At 32.1% G+C, this 18,292-nt stretch overlaps 3 protein-coding genes across 3 annotated transcripts; 2 read left to right on the top strand and 1 right to left on the bottom strand.

Annotated features, from left to right (window-relative positions):
• Positions 1–2,537: 2,537 nt before the first annotated feature.
• Positions 2,538–6,418, bottom strand: LOC137933788 (lipoma-preferred partner homolog). The gene is made up of 3 exons (XM_068777845.1): positions 5,573–6,418; positions 4,188–4,423; positions 2,538–2,926 (listed from the first exon to the last, which is right to left on the bottom strand). Exons 1-3 carry the CDS (start codon positions 6,350–6,352, stop codon positions 2,686–2,688), a joined length of 1,257 nt encoding a protein of 418 aa, XP_068633946.1. The 5' UTR covers positions 6,353–6,418; the 3' UTR covers positions 2,538–2,685.
• A 1,338-nt stretch (positions 6,419–7,756) lies between these two features.
• Positions 7,757–12,459, top strand: LOC137918398 (uncharacterized). Its single transcript, XM_068761196.1, has 8 exons — positions 7,757–7,784; positions 7,875–7,895; positions 7,977–8,135; positions 8,755–8,935; positions 9,819–10,069; positions 11,396–11,554; positions 11,867–11,984; positions 12,326–12,459. Exons 2-8 carry the CDS (start codon positions 7,881–7,883, stop codon positions 12,349–12,351), a joined length of 909 nt encoding a protein of 302 aa, XP_068617297.1. The 5' UTR covers positions 7,757–7,784; positions 7,875–7,880; the 3' UTR covers positions 12,352–12,459.
• An 820-nt stretch (positions 12,460–13,279) lies between these two features.
• On the top strand, positions 13,280–18,292 carry LOC137933813 (methionine synthase reductase). The gene is made up of 5 exons (XM_068777872.1): positions 13,280–13,444; positions 13,817–13,963; positions 14,829–15,065; positions 15,973–16,668; positions 18,056–18,292. Exons 1-5 carry the CDS (start codon positions 13,331–13,333, stop codon positions 18,269–18,271), a joined length of 1,410 nt encoding a protein of 469 aa, XP_068633973.1. The 5' UTR covers positions 13,280–13,330; the 3' UTR covers positions 18,272–18,292.

Below are 18,292 nucleotides of genomic sequence, written 5' to 3' on the forward strand. Positions count from 1 at the left end.
GATGAGGCTCGGTAAGACAGATAGCAACGCCATGGTTTAGCCGCCTTTTTATTTAAATTACAGTCGAAGGGTCAAAAAAAAACAAATTTTCATTCAAAATCTAATTCATCCACGGTGCAAACAGATTAAAGCATTGGCTAAGTCCCACCTGTAACGGCTTGCAGATCATTTAGCCGCCCTAATTTTTACAAAAATTATACCAAACGCTTGGAGGCTTTACTAAAAGCTGCATGAACAGATGTAGCTCTGTTTTAGAAGAGACTGGCTTTGTTGGGAGCCACTCCTATACAAACGTACTTCTCACAAAATAACCGCATACAATCACTAAACTGATAGTATGGGTTAGTGCAGAATAATAAAAAAATATCATTATAGCCATAGAATGTCCACTCCGAGAGATTGGGCTCTCACATAAATTTATCAATAGAATTTACTTTATCCAGCATCTTCCGACTATAACAATGGATATCAGATGAATAAACAGCTGTTGAATAATCATACATTTTATTGCTACAATTACATCATTCGATATTTAAGTACAATAATAAAAGTTAACACTGTAAAAATGTAAAAAAAAAACAATACACAACCTAATAATCACTATAAAATGGCACCACTTACATAAAAAAAATCTTATATAAATATGCTTCATACAAACTGTACAGAGTAAAATAGCATTTTAATACTGAAAACATTGCGGTTCTATTGTGTGATGCGTAACACAGCCTTGTTTATTGATTTAGCATTATAAATGCGTGAGGAATGTCACTCGAATAACTTATATATTAAACTTACATTATCTATTATATTAAAGGTCCTTGAGACTTCTTTACATAGAATATATATCTTATCTGTTGTATTATATTCCAAAATGATTGGCTTGGGTTAAAATGTATTATTGGATAAAAAATGGCTGAATATGACTTCTCTGAATGGAAATACGGATTAATTTTTTGAAAGAAATATCATCAAATATACAATTCTAATATTTTTATACATTGACCTAAGCACAATGTCCATTCCCTAAAATCTACCTGTCACTTTAACATTGATAGTTATTAAAAAAAAAAATCTGTTAATACTGATTCAAATTAAAATGTTAAATGTCACTTGCATCACTAGCTACCTTGAAGACAATTGAAACTAGAATTTTTGCAAGTGTTTTAAAATAAATTATTGCCGAGCCAAGATGAAGATAAGGGAACATATTTAAAAAGCATACTTAGTTAAAATGACTTCACATGTGCATTATGAAACTATTATACTATGATTCGAAATATATGCCTGTTATAGGACTAAATATTAATTAGGCGGATCATAACTTAAAATGGTCATAGCTTAATAATAACCAAGAAATCTCTTAAGAACAATAAATCATTTTCGTTGTAATTTTAAAATGTCTAATAAGAAACTGTACTCAATATATAGTCTGTTAACATAGAACATTTTTCCTTGTCGTAAAAAATATTATAATTAGCTATATCATTCATACTTCCAATAATTTTACAACAAAATTATTTTTTAGAATGGTCTTTGAGAACCTTTTTCTTAAATTACATTAGACCACATTATTATACTAACTTCGTGTATTGAAATATACATAAAACAACCTAATACTATAATAATATTTATATCATAATTTTGAGAATAGCTGCGATGTATATATTTTAATATAGCTAACCTTTTTAATAATAATCATATGCTAGGCATTGTAAAGATTGCAAAGCCAATTAGAAATGAATTAATATCAGAGATTAGTAAAATCTGATTTGATTTGCAGCAGTAACCACAAACTGCATAAACTGGTAATGATATAAATGGAAAGCGTGTGTTTGAATTTTTTTGTAAAAGATTACTTTTCCGACTTTATACTGAAAAAGTAATTTGGTCAAGCTACATTTTAAGCACATTTTTCGTTCCATATAGTGTGTTGCTTTTCAAAATACTACAAGGAAAAGAACATCTCTATGAATGAAATAAAAATGGAAATGTCACTTAAGTAACTATTATTCTTCAATACATAAATACAATTACAGTGAACCCACTTCGCGAACTTAATGAACGTAAAATTCATTCTAAGTTTTATCTACTTGACGAAAGTAAAATTGCTGTCAAATTTCAAGTGCGTAAAGACTTGTGGTTTCATAAATATTGTGATGAATTAAATCTCTTGTGTGTTGGGGTGACAAACTCACGGTACGAAATGACCACGATTTGCGGTCCAGTTACTTATTTTATTTATAAAATACTTATAGTACCCGGCAATAAATATTCCACATCGACCTTTGGAAAGAAACAATCGGCTAATATCGACTTCGTAGAGCGTTCCTAAGGAAAATCGATGTGAAATATACGGCGCCGGGTATTGTATATATTTATAAACTATGCTGAATATCAAATAACTTTTTTTACCTACCTATAGTTAAACATTAATTGGCCCAAATAAGGTTTTGAATTTGACTGTCTTAAAAATATACATTTATAGTTGCAGAAAAAGTTCAAGATAAAGTGATTAATTTGAAAAGCAGATAGTTCAATAGAATTGGCCAGATTATACATTGTAATGGGGACACTAATAAAAAGATGTTATAGTACTCAGCTACAAGATTTCTACAGCTAAACATAGGCTCTGGTAATAACACTAATAATAACATCTTAAAACTAAATCATTTTGGTTATTTATGCTTAATTAATATTCCTTGAAAGATCCTGAATGCGCCTGGCATTACACTCCTTGCAGTACAGGTGTCCGTCCAGAGGATAGCATCCTCTGCCTTCTTCCCTGGAGCAGAGGGAAGCACCGCAGTCTTCACATGCATAGCAAGCGAAGTGAAAACTCTTGTCCAGGGCTACAATCCGCACAGTCTCTTCTGCGCCACCTTCTGGTACAATTGGCTCCCTACAACGTGCACAGCGGGGTGCATATCTGAAATAACAATGTACACTCTATATTTCATTTTATACAGGAAGCTTTATGCTAAAAATGAGTTACACATTCACTCCTGTGTATAGTTGTATAGTCCTTTTTCAACTAATAACTATTATGTACAATAGAGATTATTATGATTACCTTAGTAGCCAAAGTTTCATATAAAAAGGGTACTATGCGACCAAGTATTATATGGTAAACAAGACAAAATAAGCAGAAGTAACAATAGTGCAAAAATGTATCAACTAACAGGATATTAATTTTGTGAAAGTAGAAAAAAATAAAAATGTTGTAAAGTAAATTGTTACATGATAAACATGTAACAATATAAAATCCTTGAAGATATGTGACGTCTTTCAGACCAGGTTTATTACTATTGTCATTATAAAAAATATCTAGTTTGTAAATATGAACACTCCTAAATTGCCTCCTAAAACCTACTGTGTCGACAGCCTAAGCGCTATGCCTGGCACCTTCTCTACAAGTGATGTGGGATCAAAGTATCACACTAGGAATATTAATTTTTTTAGAACATTTTTATTAAAAACTAGCTGTATCTGCGCCTTTGTGCATGTAGAAATAAACAAAAAAAACTAGTTTATTATATTTTTCTTTTTAGTATAAATTTTTTCTAAAATAAAGGCAGCCCTAGTTACTACTTATTACGTCAGGTACCTGCCAGTATAAGTCACGTCAAAATCGGTTCAGTCATTTAAATGAATAGCCGGAACAAACAAAGGGAGACAGACAGATGTACACAAGAATACTAATATATTAAAAATAGCAATGTACAAGTTAGCAATAGAAATAAAGAAATGCTAATACCTTTCTTTAAGTTTCAAAACATTAGTAACTCTTTTGTAGGCAACTGTATGTAGTATTACAATAAGCTAATATGTAATGTCTCTATATTAAGTTCATTAAAAAATGACTTTTAAAAAAATTCTATTACAGTGTGTAGCATTTACTAGGTGATAAAACAACTTACTATTATTTTAATTTTTATTACTATTGTATTAATAAAATTGTAAGTGACCACCAAAAAAACAGTTGTTGTTGTTGTTTGTAGGCTATATGTATATATGCTATATATAGATCTGGGCTATAGTTTAAAGTTGAAGGAAGCCTTTTGATTGTAGATTCTACCAAATTGGGCTTCTCTGGAATTCTTTTAATGTAAACAAGTGGTCAATTCAAATTATCTTATAATGATAATAATATGTCAAAATTAAATATAACTCCTCTCAATAAAATTTACCTCTTATGAAAATCTTCAATACAGTGAATTCTGTTAACAGCATCAACTGTGAATGGTATACCATCTAAACTCTTCTGACAGACGACACATGTGAAGCATCGGGGATGGTAGGGTTTGCCAGTGGCACGCAAAATTCGATCCAGAATTGGGTCTCCACAAACGCAACACTTTTCGAGGGTGTCCAGATAGTCTCTTTCGCAGAGAGCTCGCCCTTGTACTGCATAGAATGGTCGACCCTGAGAATGAAAATCAGAAAATGTTGTAATTTATTTTCTTCATAACAAATTCAACTATATCAGCATATATATGGTGAATGGTTATAGATGTAAAAGCTTTTTAGAGTTGAATGTATAACTTATTTATGAGTAATTCATTTTGATATGTAGTAATCTGAGTTTTGAAACACTTTATTACTTTACAACCTTATTATTTATTATTTCTGAAACCACTGACTTTTATATTGGATAGACAGTACATTTATTGACAGTAGATGCCCTATATATTCACCCTTTGAAGCTTTAACATCTATAACTATCACCCTGTAAATATTTTGGAGTAATTGTAACTCTTGATTTGATTATTACAGCAAAATTATAAACACCAAACATAAAAGGCCAATTTAATTATTCATATACCTCTTTATTCATTGTCAAAGCTATGAAGTCAGATGTAGAAAGTATATTAAAGCTATAACTTTAAAAGTTACATTTCATTGTATTCTTTAATGCTGTTTATATTTCAGCAACAGAGAAATTTCTCAAGCATTTTAATAATAATGAATTGTTCAACAAAACTCTAAAGAAAATATTGCCACTTAATATGTTAAGTCATTTTAATAAGAGTCCATTGTGGTTTAATATTGACATATACATATACATGTATATATTATGCAGCAAATACAATAGCACCATGTATTGATATTGTCAGATTATATATTATTCACACAGCATTATTCACAAGTATATTGAAAAAAATACTTGTGAATAATGCTGTATGTTAAAATATAGTATAGTAATAATTTTTGTAAAACAACATACATAGATAATATATACATAGTATATATAGGGAACAAATTTATAATTATAGTTACTAATAAAAGATTAAATAAACTTTTAATTGTTCCATGTTTGTTTGTTTCAATAGAAAAAAATTCTATTAAAGAACCAAGAAAAACTCTTCTAATAACTATTTTCATAGATATATGCTATATAAATTATAAACAATACTGAAAAAAATTCTTCTTTAGAATTGTGTTGCAATTATTTTACTAAGCCACTGCAATATTTTTTTGTGCATATTTAGGAAACAAATATATGGCATTCATTTAAGCATGTATTTCTATACAGTTGTTTTTACAAACTGTTTTGCCTTTCTTGTAATTTTACCTGTAAATTGATTCCGCACTGCTGACAACAGAAACATTTGATGTGGTAAATCCTCTCCATAGCGGTACAGCCAGTTGTCTCTCCCATAATCTTCTCTCCACACCGGTAACAGTTCCCGCAGTACAGCGCGTCATCTGGCTCTGGCGTTGGCTCAACTGTACCAACGTACCCTCCATACAATGAAGTACCAGACAACTGGCTACAAGGTCTTGGATTAATTGGCTCATATAATGACTCGTAAGTCGACGAGGTTTGCGAACCACCGTACGTAGAGAAGTCTTGTGCGTTAACGGAGGCCGATGAAGGTGGATAAGCCGATCCAGGCCTTCGTAATTCACTATAATTGGATTGCGCTCCCAAATCACTTATTCTCGATACTTCCGATCTAGCGTCGCGGTCGCCATAAATACTTTCCGAACCCCGCTGCATAGGTATGTTAGAGTAAACATGGTTAGTCCCTCCAGGAGGTAGAAGATTACTATATAAAAGGACATCACCACTTCGCAACCGCGCTGAATTCCTCACGATGCAACTCTTTACAGGTACTAAATTTGAGTATGTAGAACTGGTGCGGCTTCCGTATTCGAGTCTTGACGAGTAAGACGGCTCGCATGCGGATTTTACTGTGTAACTCTGAGGAATTTGCGGTTGTGGTGCTTTACTTTTCTTCGGCGGAATGGATGGTTTCATCTTAGCCGCGTTAATATCATCTTGGAGCTTTGCGTCCAATTCATTTGCATATATTCGTAGATCAGCTAATTGTTTATCTAACGTATTCATTTCTGGTCGAAATTAATTACTTTTCTGTGATAGAACTAATCAATGAGTAATATTCAGGCGCATTACACCCTTTTCAAGTAAAGATAGCTTGTTTGATATAAAAATGTCAAACCCGCAGTAGTGTTGTCCCAATAAAAAGGAACGTAGAGACAATAACATATTTTTTTGTGATGCTATTCGAATATAATCTCATGCCTTCACAAGAAAACATTTATATTACTATATTTATAACAGAAAATTAAAATTTTCTTTAATCACAGTCGTGACAACAAAATAAATCAAAAACATAAGTTAATTTCTTTAATTAAGACAGAACACCATTTAAATAAATATAGGCAGAATGTTTATAATGAAAAATTACAATCGAGCTATCCAAAGATTTATTTAAAAAATCACTTCAAATTATTCGGTAGTCAGATGAATACAGAAAATGAGTTTATCGATTTTTATAGTTATGAATTAGAAATAAAATATTATAACTAGAATTAGTCTTCGATAGAAAATCTTTTAAACATAGATTTTTATATTTTAGCTATATATAAATATTGGTGATACAGGTGAGATACTTAGGCTAATTATATATAAATATTATTTACAGAAATACAAGTAAATTAATACGTTCACACTCCATGTTACTTGGATACTCACTGAGAGCAATTTTTTTCATTTTATAAGTGCGTTTATCGGTATTCGATATTGTTTGTAATTAAATTTAATAGACTCCGTTAGAAAGTTAAGATAAGGCTGACCAATTAAATAATCGATATCAATTGGGCAATGAATGTGAACTATTTTGTGGTCATCACACCTGCTATGTATTGCTTTCTATATTTGGAAAAGTAAAATAAAATGCAACGATTTCTAAAAGAATTATGTGTTGCATTTATTTATTTACAGGTGAGAGTTTACCTTTTATTTATCTATTTAAATATAATTTATGAATGGCGTTTTAAGCGTTTGGGCAGCGCAGAGATAAATCAATGAAGGTAGGTTAAATAAGTAAGTATAAAAAAGACAAATGAAAATGAGATTGAAAATAACAACGAAGATTAAAAACACCTCGTATAAATGTACTAATATAATGAAATATAAATATAATATAGTACTTATATTTAAAAATAACGTAAAATCCAATTACCGAGATGATTCCGACAGCTTGCCAAGAACAGTTTTCGAACCATCGCTTTGAATGCACAACGATTCCTGAAAGCTTTAATAATCTTTTGATTTAATTTTTTTCTCTAATCCAGCCGATGATGGAACTGTTTTTGTTTTAGTTATTCCTTGCGTATTCTCAAAATGAAGAAGAAGGTAAGAAGTTGTCTTCTTTCTTACTTTCTTAATTACGTAATTTAATATTTTCGCTATGTTTTCCAAACATTTATTGTTTTGCTTTTCAGAATTTGGCAGAACAGAAGCCGGCGAGGAAGAGGTATAGGACTTGTCTTAAATATTTGTTTATGAATTCGTCTTATTAATACATAACTATATTGTTTTAATTAAAATATTAAATTTTTAACAGTGGCACATGGATTTTATGCCGGTAAGTTGAATTTATAATGTTGTAAGTTAAAAATACAACGCATATCAACATAAAAATATCTTGCATTTTTTTTATATACAGACCGGTTATCTTCCGGATAGTGTTTATAGAGAATTGGCATGGTATGGAATACTACAAATCCAGCCACTTCATCACAGTGCCAAGCACAAAGTCGCGGCTCAACTTATATGGCAACACACAGTTGGACGTCCCCACGTGATAATGGAAAGTCCGCCTCAAGTAAGATTAAATTATAAAGCACCTTATTTTAAACGAAATACAATTCTGCTCTTAATTATAAGCTTTTAGATTTTGAAGAGAGCCTTCTCTCGAAAGAAACGGATCTGGTCTTAATATATCAAGTGTAGCTCCGATAAGAAGATTTTTTGTTGAATTTTTTTTTTAATTTTTGTTGTATGGTCAATTGCATAGCTGTGCTCCAAGTCCCAGACCCACGGCGTCGTAGCACAGTGGAGTGTACTATAGACAACGACCTCACTATAGATAAATAATTAATTTGTTCACTTTTACGCTTGATAAAAAAATGCTATAGGATGTAGAAAATCAAATAATTAAAGTAATTCTCTATCCAAAAAAAAATGAAGCTGTTCTGTATGGAATGTTTCGACAAAGCGCTTTTATTGATAGAGTAACATGATTATTTTTACACCTGCGGGAATTATGTCATGAAGGGTTTTCAGTCTTGCCGTACGAAGGATTCGTTGTGGCAAAGCTTGTCAACGCGTTACACTTAATGCGTTATTCCAAGTTTGTTAACAATATGATTATTCTCATTTCGCTTGATCTGTATAAATAATTGCGTGAGTGGCATAAGAAAATTAAATTAATTATATTTCAGTCCACACAATCCGAAGGAAAAGTCAGCCGTCAAATATTAGCTGAAGAGGCAGCCAAATGGTCAAGGGAGCAGAGGGCAGCGCAAGAAGTTCTCATGGAGAATATAAAAACTGGGGGCAACGGTCTGACAGTGAGGACTGTAATAAGCGCCCATCAGAAAACTATATACATCATACAAAATAGTAACTTTTGTGTTATTGTTTTTTTTATTTATTGCAATAAGACGGCGAAAAAGGTCCTATTGGAGAATTACAATTTTAGGAATAGAGACAAGTTCTCTATACTAATTGAAATGAAAGACCTCGTGAAGTAAACTGGTCACAATTGGTCCATACGGAATGCTTTCACGAAATGCTTGAATTTGTTACATGGCTACTTATACAACTGCGGTAATAAAATCATAGAGTTTTCTCCATCCGCGCGTCATAGAAATTTTACTTAAATTCGGTATTCCGTGAACTGGACTTCTCTTTATCTCTCTTTCTTTCTCTTGATTTGCTTGAAGTGTGACGTTATTCAGGACTCGTGGGTCCGCAATTCAGCAATAAATTATTATATAATTTTCACCACATACTAACAATTATGAATAAATATAAACCGCTCGTAAAAGGCTGTCACATCTGTCATTTGTGATATTCATTATCACTTTTTTATAGCACTTGAACATAAATAAAAAATAAATAGGTGGATGACTCAGCAAACTTTGTATGTCATCCTCTGGATACAGGTCTCTCCCATGGATATAATATGACTGGTTGAAACCGGCTTACATATTCCTAATTAAACATGTCCGACAGACCTTATGGGTGGATGTCTTACGCTGCAATGTATTTCCATGGCTACCACTCGAGAACCTATTGCCAAAACAAATTGCCAATCCGCCATGCTATCTCGGTATTTTTCGATCTTCTACAGTCTTAATTTGATCTCGTGGAGAAATTCAAAGCATAGGCTTCTTTCTTTCGATGGTTCGTTGTGCGACTGAGCTTGCCAAAGAGGCCCAAACAACACAATACAAGTAAATTAATCGAAGGTTTTTTGTTGTAATTTTATTTGTCTTTTCAGGTAATTTTTACAAGTGCCCAGAAGGGTCAGAGCCGGATTTAGACGCGTATCGTTTGCAGGCAAATATGCACGAACGGAAGTGCACGTACGGTAAACCATCCATCCCTGTACCCGTCGACCCTTGCATCGAAGCAGAGATAGCGCCTATAGAGTATTCCTTTCACGAAGGTTGGATGTTTTGTCTTGGGAACGGAGACAGGGAGAATAATTACTTTCAGAACGGTACTCTGGATTGTGGTAATAAAACTAAGGTAATTTATGTATTATAATTTATTGTTGCCACGAGCCGGTGGAAGCGGCGTGGGTAAGCCCTCCACTAGATCTACTGACGACATTGTTAAGTTTATGAGAAGTTACTGGATTCAGGCAGTGCAGTAATCATCTTGGTGATATTTGGGGAAGACCTATGCCTTGCATTGGACATCTATCGACTGTATTCGCTGGACACAGTAAAAACCAAAAAATACAAAACTTATTTATTTATACTTTTTCAGCTTTTATACTTTAACAACTGAACAAAGGTCTTCCCCATAGATTTTCAATTTGACCGATTGTAAGCGGTGCATCCGACTTCTTCCAATTATCTCAACAACGGATTTAATCAAATTTTGGGTGGACTTAAAATGCGCTTGCCGGTCTGTGGTCTCCACTCCAGAACCTGGTCTATGAAAATCCTTGTTCCTGATTCGAATACTTCGAACTCTATACTATCGTTGCTAGAGTTTCTGTCGGTACTTCTCATTGCGCTAACGCTTTTCCGTGTGGCAGTAATGTTAGCTAGTCGAAGTTCAGACCTTCCGGACGCAATCGTATTGCTAAACGCGTATTAAGTGAAAGTTCAAATCGGGACAATGAACCCTTGCGCCCGTCATTCTATGAATCGTCTGCCTAGACAATCTAAGAGCTTGGAAACCTCCCAATCCGGTGACATTGCATGTAATGTTTCGAATTGAAGTTCCAAGAAATCTCTTGAGCCAGATTATATAAATGGGGTTTAGGATAAGCACAGTCCATGCTCTGCCCGGCCATTATGTGGATCCAACTAAAAATAATCTCGACCTCCACGATAATTACAATATCAATAATCAAACGCGGAAGACTGCGCTTGTGCTGCTGCGATGTGTAGGTTATCATTGTAACAAAGTTGCATATTTTGGCCGCTTCATAATAATGTAGTAATATATGCTGATAACGTTAATCATCGTAAGTTTAATGTTAGGCCCAGGTAGCCCAGCAGTAGAGGTCAGAATTGCAATCGTTGGTAGCAGGTTCGATTTCTAGGATACCATCTTAAATAATTCATACTCTGTGCATTAATTATATCGGATTGCCACTGCTCACAAACAAGTAAAAGGGTGGACTGCAGAGTCCTCTATGTACCATAATACTACACTACGATTGCCGGCCAAGCGTGGCGACGATTATGGTATAATCCCCCCTATAGACATTTGGAGGAGGACTATGCGTTGTAGAGGGCGTCTGTGGGCTGAAACAAACGAACATACGTCATCTTTTTATACACAATGTCACAATTTAAATAGAAATCATGTAATGTTCTCATGCCAATTTACTTTAAGGTTTCAGTAGACGAATTCTTGAGAATGTGCGCCATTGATAATAACATAGTAATAACATTTGATTACTTTGGCGATGAGCCGCGAAAGGATATGATGCACAACGCAACACTCTGCACCACTTGGGATCCCTGTCGACTTTCTTATTTGTATCGTTTGGAGGTAACCAATTCCAGTTTTTATTATATTGTAAATATTTCTACATACCGTAACTTAATATTAAATATTTGTATATTTACCTATTGGTATTAATAGCTTAACCAGATAAAAGGTAAAACCTTCTGTGTTGTTGATAAAGACTCACGGGCTAGCAACATGACGATTGTATTTATCTTTAAGTATAACAGCTACAATATAAACAGATTGTGCAGAATTTTAATTATAATTCATTGCTTTCTATGTTTATACGCGAGTTGTAGATAATAAGGAAAATATGTTGTAAGTAATAGATTTGTAACAAAAACCGAATTTTAGCCACCTCCAGCTGAACTAGCCCCTGCATTTCCGACTTCAACGCCCAATCCGTGTGACACTACTGTATGCCCAGAATGTCTTGAAGGTGTTACGGAAGATCAAGGAGTGCCCATTGAAGGTAAGATAATAGGAACCGTACAAAATTTAATTATTTATTTTTATTAAATTTTATTAAGTTATTTAATTTTTTTTAATTTACTAGTAGATAAATATTGAACGATACATATAGTAAACGGTAATATAAATTTTTAACGCGCGAAGTCGAGCGCGAACTGTCAAACGCGCGCTGTCAAATAAAAGTTTTAATAGTTTTAATTTTTAAACAATAATTTATTTTTATTATAAGAACTTCTCGTAAAGTATAAGAAAACTTAAAAAAATACCAATGAATCGATAATTTTATTTTTATGTGTGTCGATTTAATTTTTATAATTAATATTTTTTATATGCTTTTTTCAGTATTTTCGGGTGAAGAAGAAACTTAATTTTGACTACTTAATTGTAATTTTTTTGGTATTTTACAAGCGATTTCTTTGATATATGAAATTAAAAAATAAATAAATAGAAAGTATAAGTTTACTAATAGTATTGTAACTAATAAATATTTAAAAAATACAGTTTTTTTTTGCTTCCGTATACAAAAAATCCATCACTAAATAAAATTATACATCTATCCATGAATAATTCGAGTTTTAATGTTTATCGAATATTTTTATAAACAACTGTTTGTATTTAAAACGTGCACATGGAAATATCAGTCCAGTATTGGAATTTAACATTCGATTGTTGGCGGTAAATAAATGGCGCAGGTGACCTTAATAGAAATAAAGATGGCGTGATTAGGTATTCAAACAGTTATTGTCTAATTCTTTGATTATGTTAGCAACACGAATTTTGTCAGAAGCAACGTATCTGCTATTGAGTACTAAAACATTTTGACTTAATCTAATATCTATAGCACTGTGTGCCTCGTAACATTCGTTGAACTGTGTCCATAATGATGGCTACATTTGTTTGGTGCTGCACGCTGTTAGCCGTTTTGTCTTTCACAGCTTCTTCGGACTCAGTTTATATGTCCACAATACTGACGCCCATCTATAAATAATGGCTGTAGTTCGGAATACCCTCTACTACGTTTTCCAAGATTACCCTAATCTAATTATAATCTGCCAAAGTACCCTCACGCTATAATAATAGTTGCTAACATTTTTGGTAACAAAATAAAAAATGTCTTATCTCTCACCTGTGTCTTTGGTTTATTAAAATAATATCACGTATTAATATTATAGATTCAATATTTACGATTATCTGATTTTTTAAATGTATTAGCGTACTAACGGAATGACACAACATGCCATCACTATCTGAAAATGGTAATGACAGTGTCAATGTCAAAATACCATGCTATTTTACATTAGCTGGTCCAAATACGTGTTTCTTTAATAAATAATTATATTTCGAAAAATGGTTGTGCTCAACAATTTTCGTGAGATATTCGATGCTTCATGTAAACAAACCCGAATAAGCTTGCCAACATTAAAAGACAACTACTTGAAAATTGTCTACGGAAATTGTGATGTGAGATTTTAAATAAATTTATTGATATATAATGCAACCTGATGATTGTGCAGTCAACGGGGTGGGCGTAATAGATGGGTGCTGGGGCATTAAGGTTTTGGAGAGAAGACCACGGATCAGCAAGTATAACTTAAGACGTTAGTTCTCAATGTGGAATTTGGACAGAACCTGGTTAAGGTCGTCTGAAAACGCTGAGACTTACGAACCTGTACTATTTGAAATTTATGGGGAAGCTATGTCCAGCCGTGAAAATACTATGATTAAATTTATAATTTTAATAAATTGTCATTATGTTATCTTCCAATGTGGTGACTACTTCTTAAATATCGTAAAACAGGAATTAACTATTTATTTAACATTATTTAATTTCAGAATGAACAAGAAACTTCCAATGGTCCCGAATTACCTCTGCCCTTTGCTGATAGTGGAGTCATTAATGCAAGGTTATGTAAATGGAGGCGTCTTACAGCAGAGCATCCAGATTACAAGCCTGTGTATGAAGTCACTCTTGACATAAAGGTCTGTACTTTTTCCAGACAAAATTTTGTAATTCACAGTTAAAAAATCTATAAAGATCTTTATGGTTACATTATGCCATATTATTTTCGAGTATAAAAATTTCATATTTTAGTTATTTTTTATTTGAGTTATATATTTGGCAAAATTTGATAACCTTCATGACTTTGGCAGCTTCATCGTTCTAAAGACTTGTGGATTAAAAACACAATCTTAAATGTTTTAATTACCAATTTAAGCAAGATTCCTTAAACTTAGTTGATAGTGTTTAGTTTTCTTTCAGCTTTAATATTATTAAATTTATTTATGAATAATTTAAAGGAATATTAATAAAAACGATTAAAAGATTATTCAATACTATTATGAAATACAAACGGTTTACAATCAAGAGATGGAAAGATTGAGACTGTATCTAATTAACTCAAGTTTTTATTGCTTCAATTCTTATACAGGTGATTGGTTAAAGGTGTGAAAGCTTTAAAGCGGTAAAGGTATAGCTCATCTCTTGTAATTTATTTAATGTTACTCCCTATCCAAAACTCAATATTTCAGAAATAATATGTAACATAAAGGTATGTTAAAATAATTATTGTTTATTATCTGTCTCTGCCTGTAGACTTGATACTGTCAAAAGTAAATAGCCTATTTCATTCATTTTCAAACTAAATTAATGTAACATATTTCAGAGTGATCATTTTATACAGATTGATTGGATATAGTTGTAAAAGGTTTTAAGCTACTTGCAGACAGATGAGCTATACATTCACCATTTTAAAGCGTTTATATCTATAACTAAACAAATGAAAAATGGATGTATGATTTTATTATATTAATACTTCATACTAAATAGTGAACTACAAATTTTCAGGGTAGTAATTTAATTTTCAGACCTGGTGACACGATAGGGATAATACCCCAAAATATCGACACTGAAGTAGCAAATATTATAGATCATTTGGAATTGGCAGAGGTTGCTGATTGCACTTATTGTTTAACTATAAATAGTGATCAGAAGGGTGCTAAGATACCTCTGCATGTTCCAGTGAAATCTACTTTGAGATATGTACTTACACATTGTGTAGATATAAGAGGCATTGTGAAAAAGGTATGTTTTTTTGAAAACTTTTAACTCTGCAACTATTGTTTGTAAAATCTTTCTTTGCACATTATATTTTTTGTTGAGTTTTGAGAATATGGTATTAATAAAGAGGGTACTCTGGAACCAGATTAATTTTGAAAGTGGTCTATGAGATGAAGTCTTGGAACCTCTAGTTTATTAACCCTTTGTACTAAAGCACAAAAATTCAAAAAGAAGATGCTATGTAAATCACATATGGCAAAACCGGCAAAGCCAATATGCAAGTATTTTTTAAGGAATATCACAATTTTTGTTCCTTAATAAATCATTTTAAAGGACATATAAAATGTTTTCGAAATTTGCTCAGAAGTGTCTTAAATTGTTTGTTTTGATGAACCAAAAAGGCTTTGAGTGCAAAGGATTAAAACAACTATGTTGTTTTAAGTATTACCTATAAAACTTTTTATATATTTTATCCCTGTAATGAGGATGCTGGATGCGGGCTGCGCAAGACCAGGAGTCAGGGTAATCTTTGGAAATGGCCCATGGTTTTCATTGGGTCTATAATGGTAGACATGATGATGAAGATAATCCTTCTATTGCAACTACTCAGACATATCCTACTCTGTATTCAGAATTTGGGTCTTAAAATATGGTCATTACTTTTTTATATTTTTGTTGCAATGTTATGAAATATAAAGATTTGGAAATCAAACCATTAACCTACTGTTGTTAAATTCAATTCTAATTATGCCCAAGTATATACTGAGTATACTTTATAGGTTACACTTAAGTAAATGTAAACAAGATTCAAATGTCAAACTAGTCATAATACTTACACAAGTGGCATACATCAGGCCACATAGAGACAGATTTGGCCTTCCTGATGCCAAATCCACTGATGTTTAATATAATATATTTATTTTGATTATAGTTATTCCTGCTTGCATTGGCTAATTATACAGAAGATGACCATGAGAAACAAGTACTTGAGTATTTGTGTAGTAAAGAAGGTTCTGCTGTATACAATAATTATATATTAAACCAAAAACTATGCATATTAGACATATTCCAGATTTTCAAGTCTTGCAAGCCTCCAGTCGAAGTCATATTGCAACATTTGCCTAGATTATTGCCTAGACCATATTCTATTATAAATAGTGGATTAAAAAATCCAAATGAACTGAAAATATGTTTTTCTGTGATAAATATTGGTAATAATAGAAAAGGCCTTGTCACTGGCTGGTTAGAAAGTATCATAAATGAGAATGGACTTGAAAATATGATGAAAAATATAACAATTGTAGATAAAAAAGAAAATAAACTGCTTGGTAATATTCCTATTTATTTAAGAAAAAATATAAACCAGTTTAGTTTCCCAGAGGAAATCTCGAGATCAATGATTTTGATCGGACCAGGTACAGGAGTTGCTCCGTACATAGGATTCCTCGAAGAAAGGAATGACTGTAATATAAAGGACAAAAATATCTGGTTATTCTTTGGATGTAGACATCCGAATTATGATTTTATTTATAAAGAGGAATTACAAAATTTTATTGATGGGGGAGCTTTGAGTAAATTGTCCACTGCATTTTCAAGATACGACAATTGTGACAACAAATATGTTCAGGTAAATATGCTGTCAAATTTATTTTGCTCAATAATTAAAAAAAAAACAACATTTTCAAAGTATTTAACTGGTTGAAGGTGTAGTATCTTCGTGTATTTGTAAATAATACTTACTACTAATGACAAAATGGTGGTAAAAGCTTTAAATTTGTGTCTGGTAGATATTGCCTCGAGCGATAAGACTGCCTTTTGTACCACATGAAGTGTTTTTTTTCCTATATTTATTGTCTGACTTACAAAAAAGTGTAGATATATAAATGAAATAAAAATATACATAGCTCTTTTGTCAGTAAAAATTAAACTTTTACGACAATATCAAGTCCACATTTAATAGGATCACTTTTAAATATGTTACTATTCTTAAATATGTATTTTTTGGATAGTGATGACAGAAAATGAGCTATACAATTACCCCACTGATCTTTCTGTATAATTAAATACGTTTTACATTTTATTAATCGTTATAAAGGAATATAATACATATATAATAATTATTATTTTATATTGGTTCTCTTGAGATTGCATTGGTACAATATTAACTTAACTTGCATTTTGATAGTGTAAACTACTACTCGGATTAGCCATGTTATATTTTAATTTAAAATATTGTGTATTGCCAATATGAATAAAATGAGTTGTTATTAATTATATTTGAAATACTTATTTGCGAAAAATGAAGTAAAATTAATTGTTTCAATCTAGAAAATACATTTGAAGTTAAACCAATGCCTTGCTTAGCATCGTTTCGTTGAGTTTTTTTCGAAGTTGCGTCGCCGCTAGGTTAGTAGTCATTTACACTGTGCGTCGTTAGATTTTCGAGTGTGCAATATTTTGGGATGTAATCCAATTTTATTTAATTTTCTTTTTTTTTTCTAAAAGATGGCAACACTTGTAATTGCGCCATGTCATCAAAACTTAGGGATTTTCTTTCTAAGTAAAAATCAACGCAAGTTTAGTTATATTCACTTTTTTTGCTGCTCGAGTTCAGTTTGAATTAATATAAATTTTTACATGTTGTTTCTGGTTACAAAAAAGGCAATTTTTTTTTCGATTTATTTATTGGCAGAGTTATATTTTTACTGTTTTTTAAATGTTTACTTAATTCCATTTTTCTTTTTAAGTAATAATATTTTCGTGATTCTGGAACCTTTTTTCGATCTTGAAATAGTTTGCTATAGAAAACCTAAATTCACTTTGCGTCGTGTTTTTTTGGAACGTTACCACGACGCGAAGTGAAGTATTGGTACTTGCCCAATAGTTGACCGGCGAGTACCGACAGACGACACTTGAAGAGACAATAATCGGGTTCTTGGCAGACGTGACACTTCGAGTTACGACTAAAGTGGAAAAGAACATTGCACTAACTAAAAGCTACATATATTTTTCAGGATGCAATACTACGTGACGGAGATAGGGTAGCAAATGTACTAAAACAAGGTGCGTTAGTCTATGTTTGCGGCGACGTCCAAGGCATGGCGGCCCAAGTGAAGGACTGTTTTGTGAAATGTTTGATTGACTTTGGAAACTACACCACGGAGCAAGCGGAGAGATTTATCTGTGACATGCAAAAGGAGAAGAGATATCTTGTTGATTCTTGGAATTAAATAATTTGTTACATAACCGGT

This window comes from Battus philenor, unplaced genomic scaffold (genome assembly GCF_028537555.1).
Source record: "Battus philenor isolate CCGP_79_NKW_IND1 unplaced genomic scaffold, ilBatPhil1.0.hap1 SCAF_14, whole genome shotgun sequence".
Lineage (NCBI taxonomy): Eukaryota > Metazoa > Arthropoda > Insecta > Lepidoptera > Papilionidae > Battus > Battus philenor.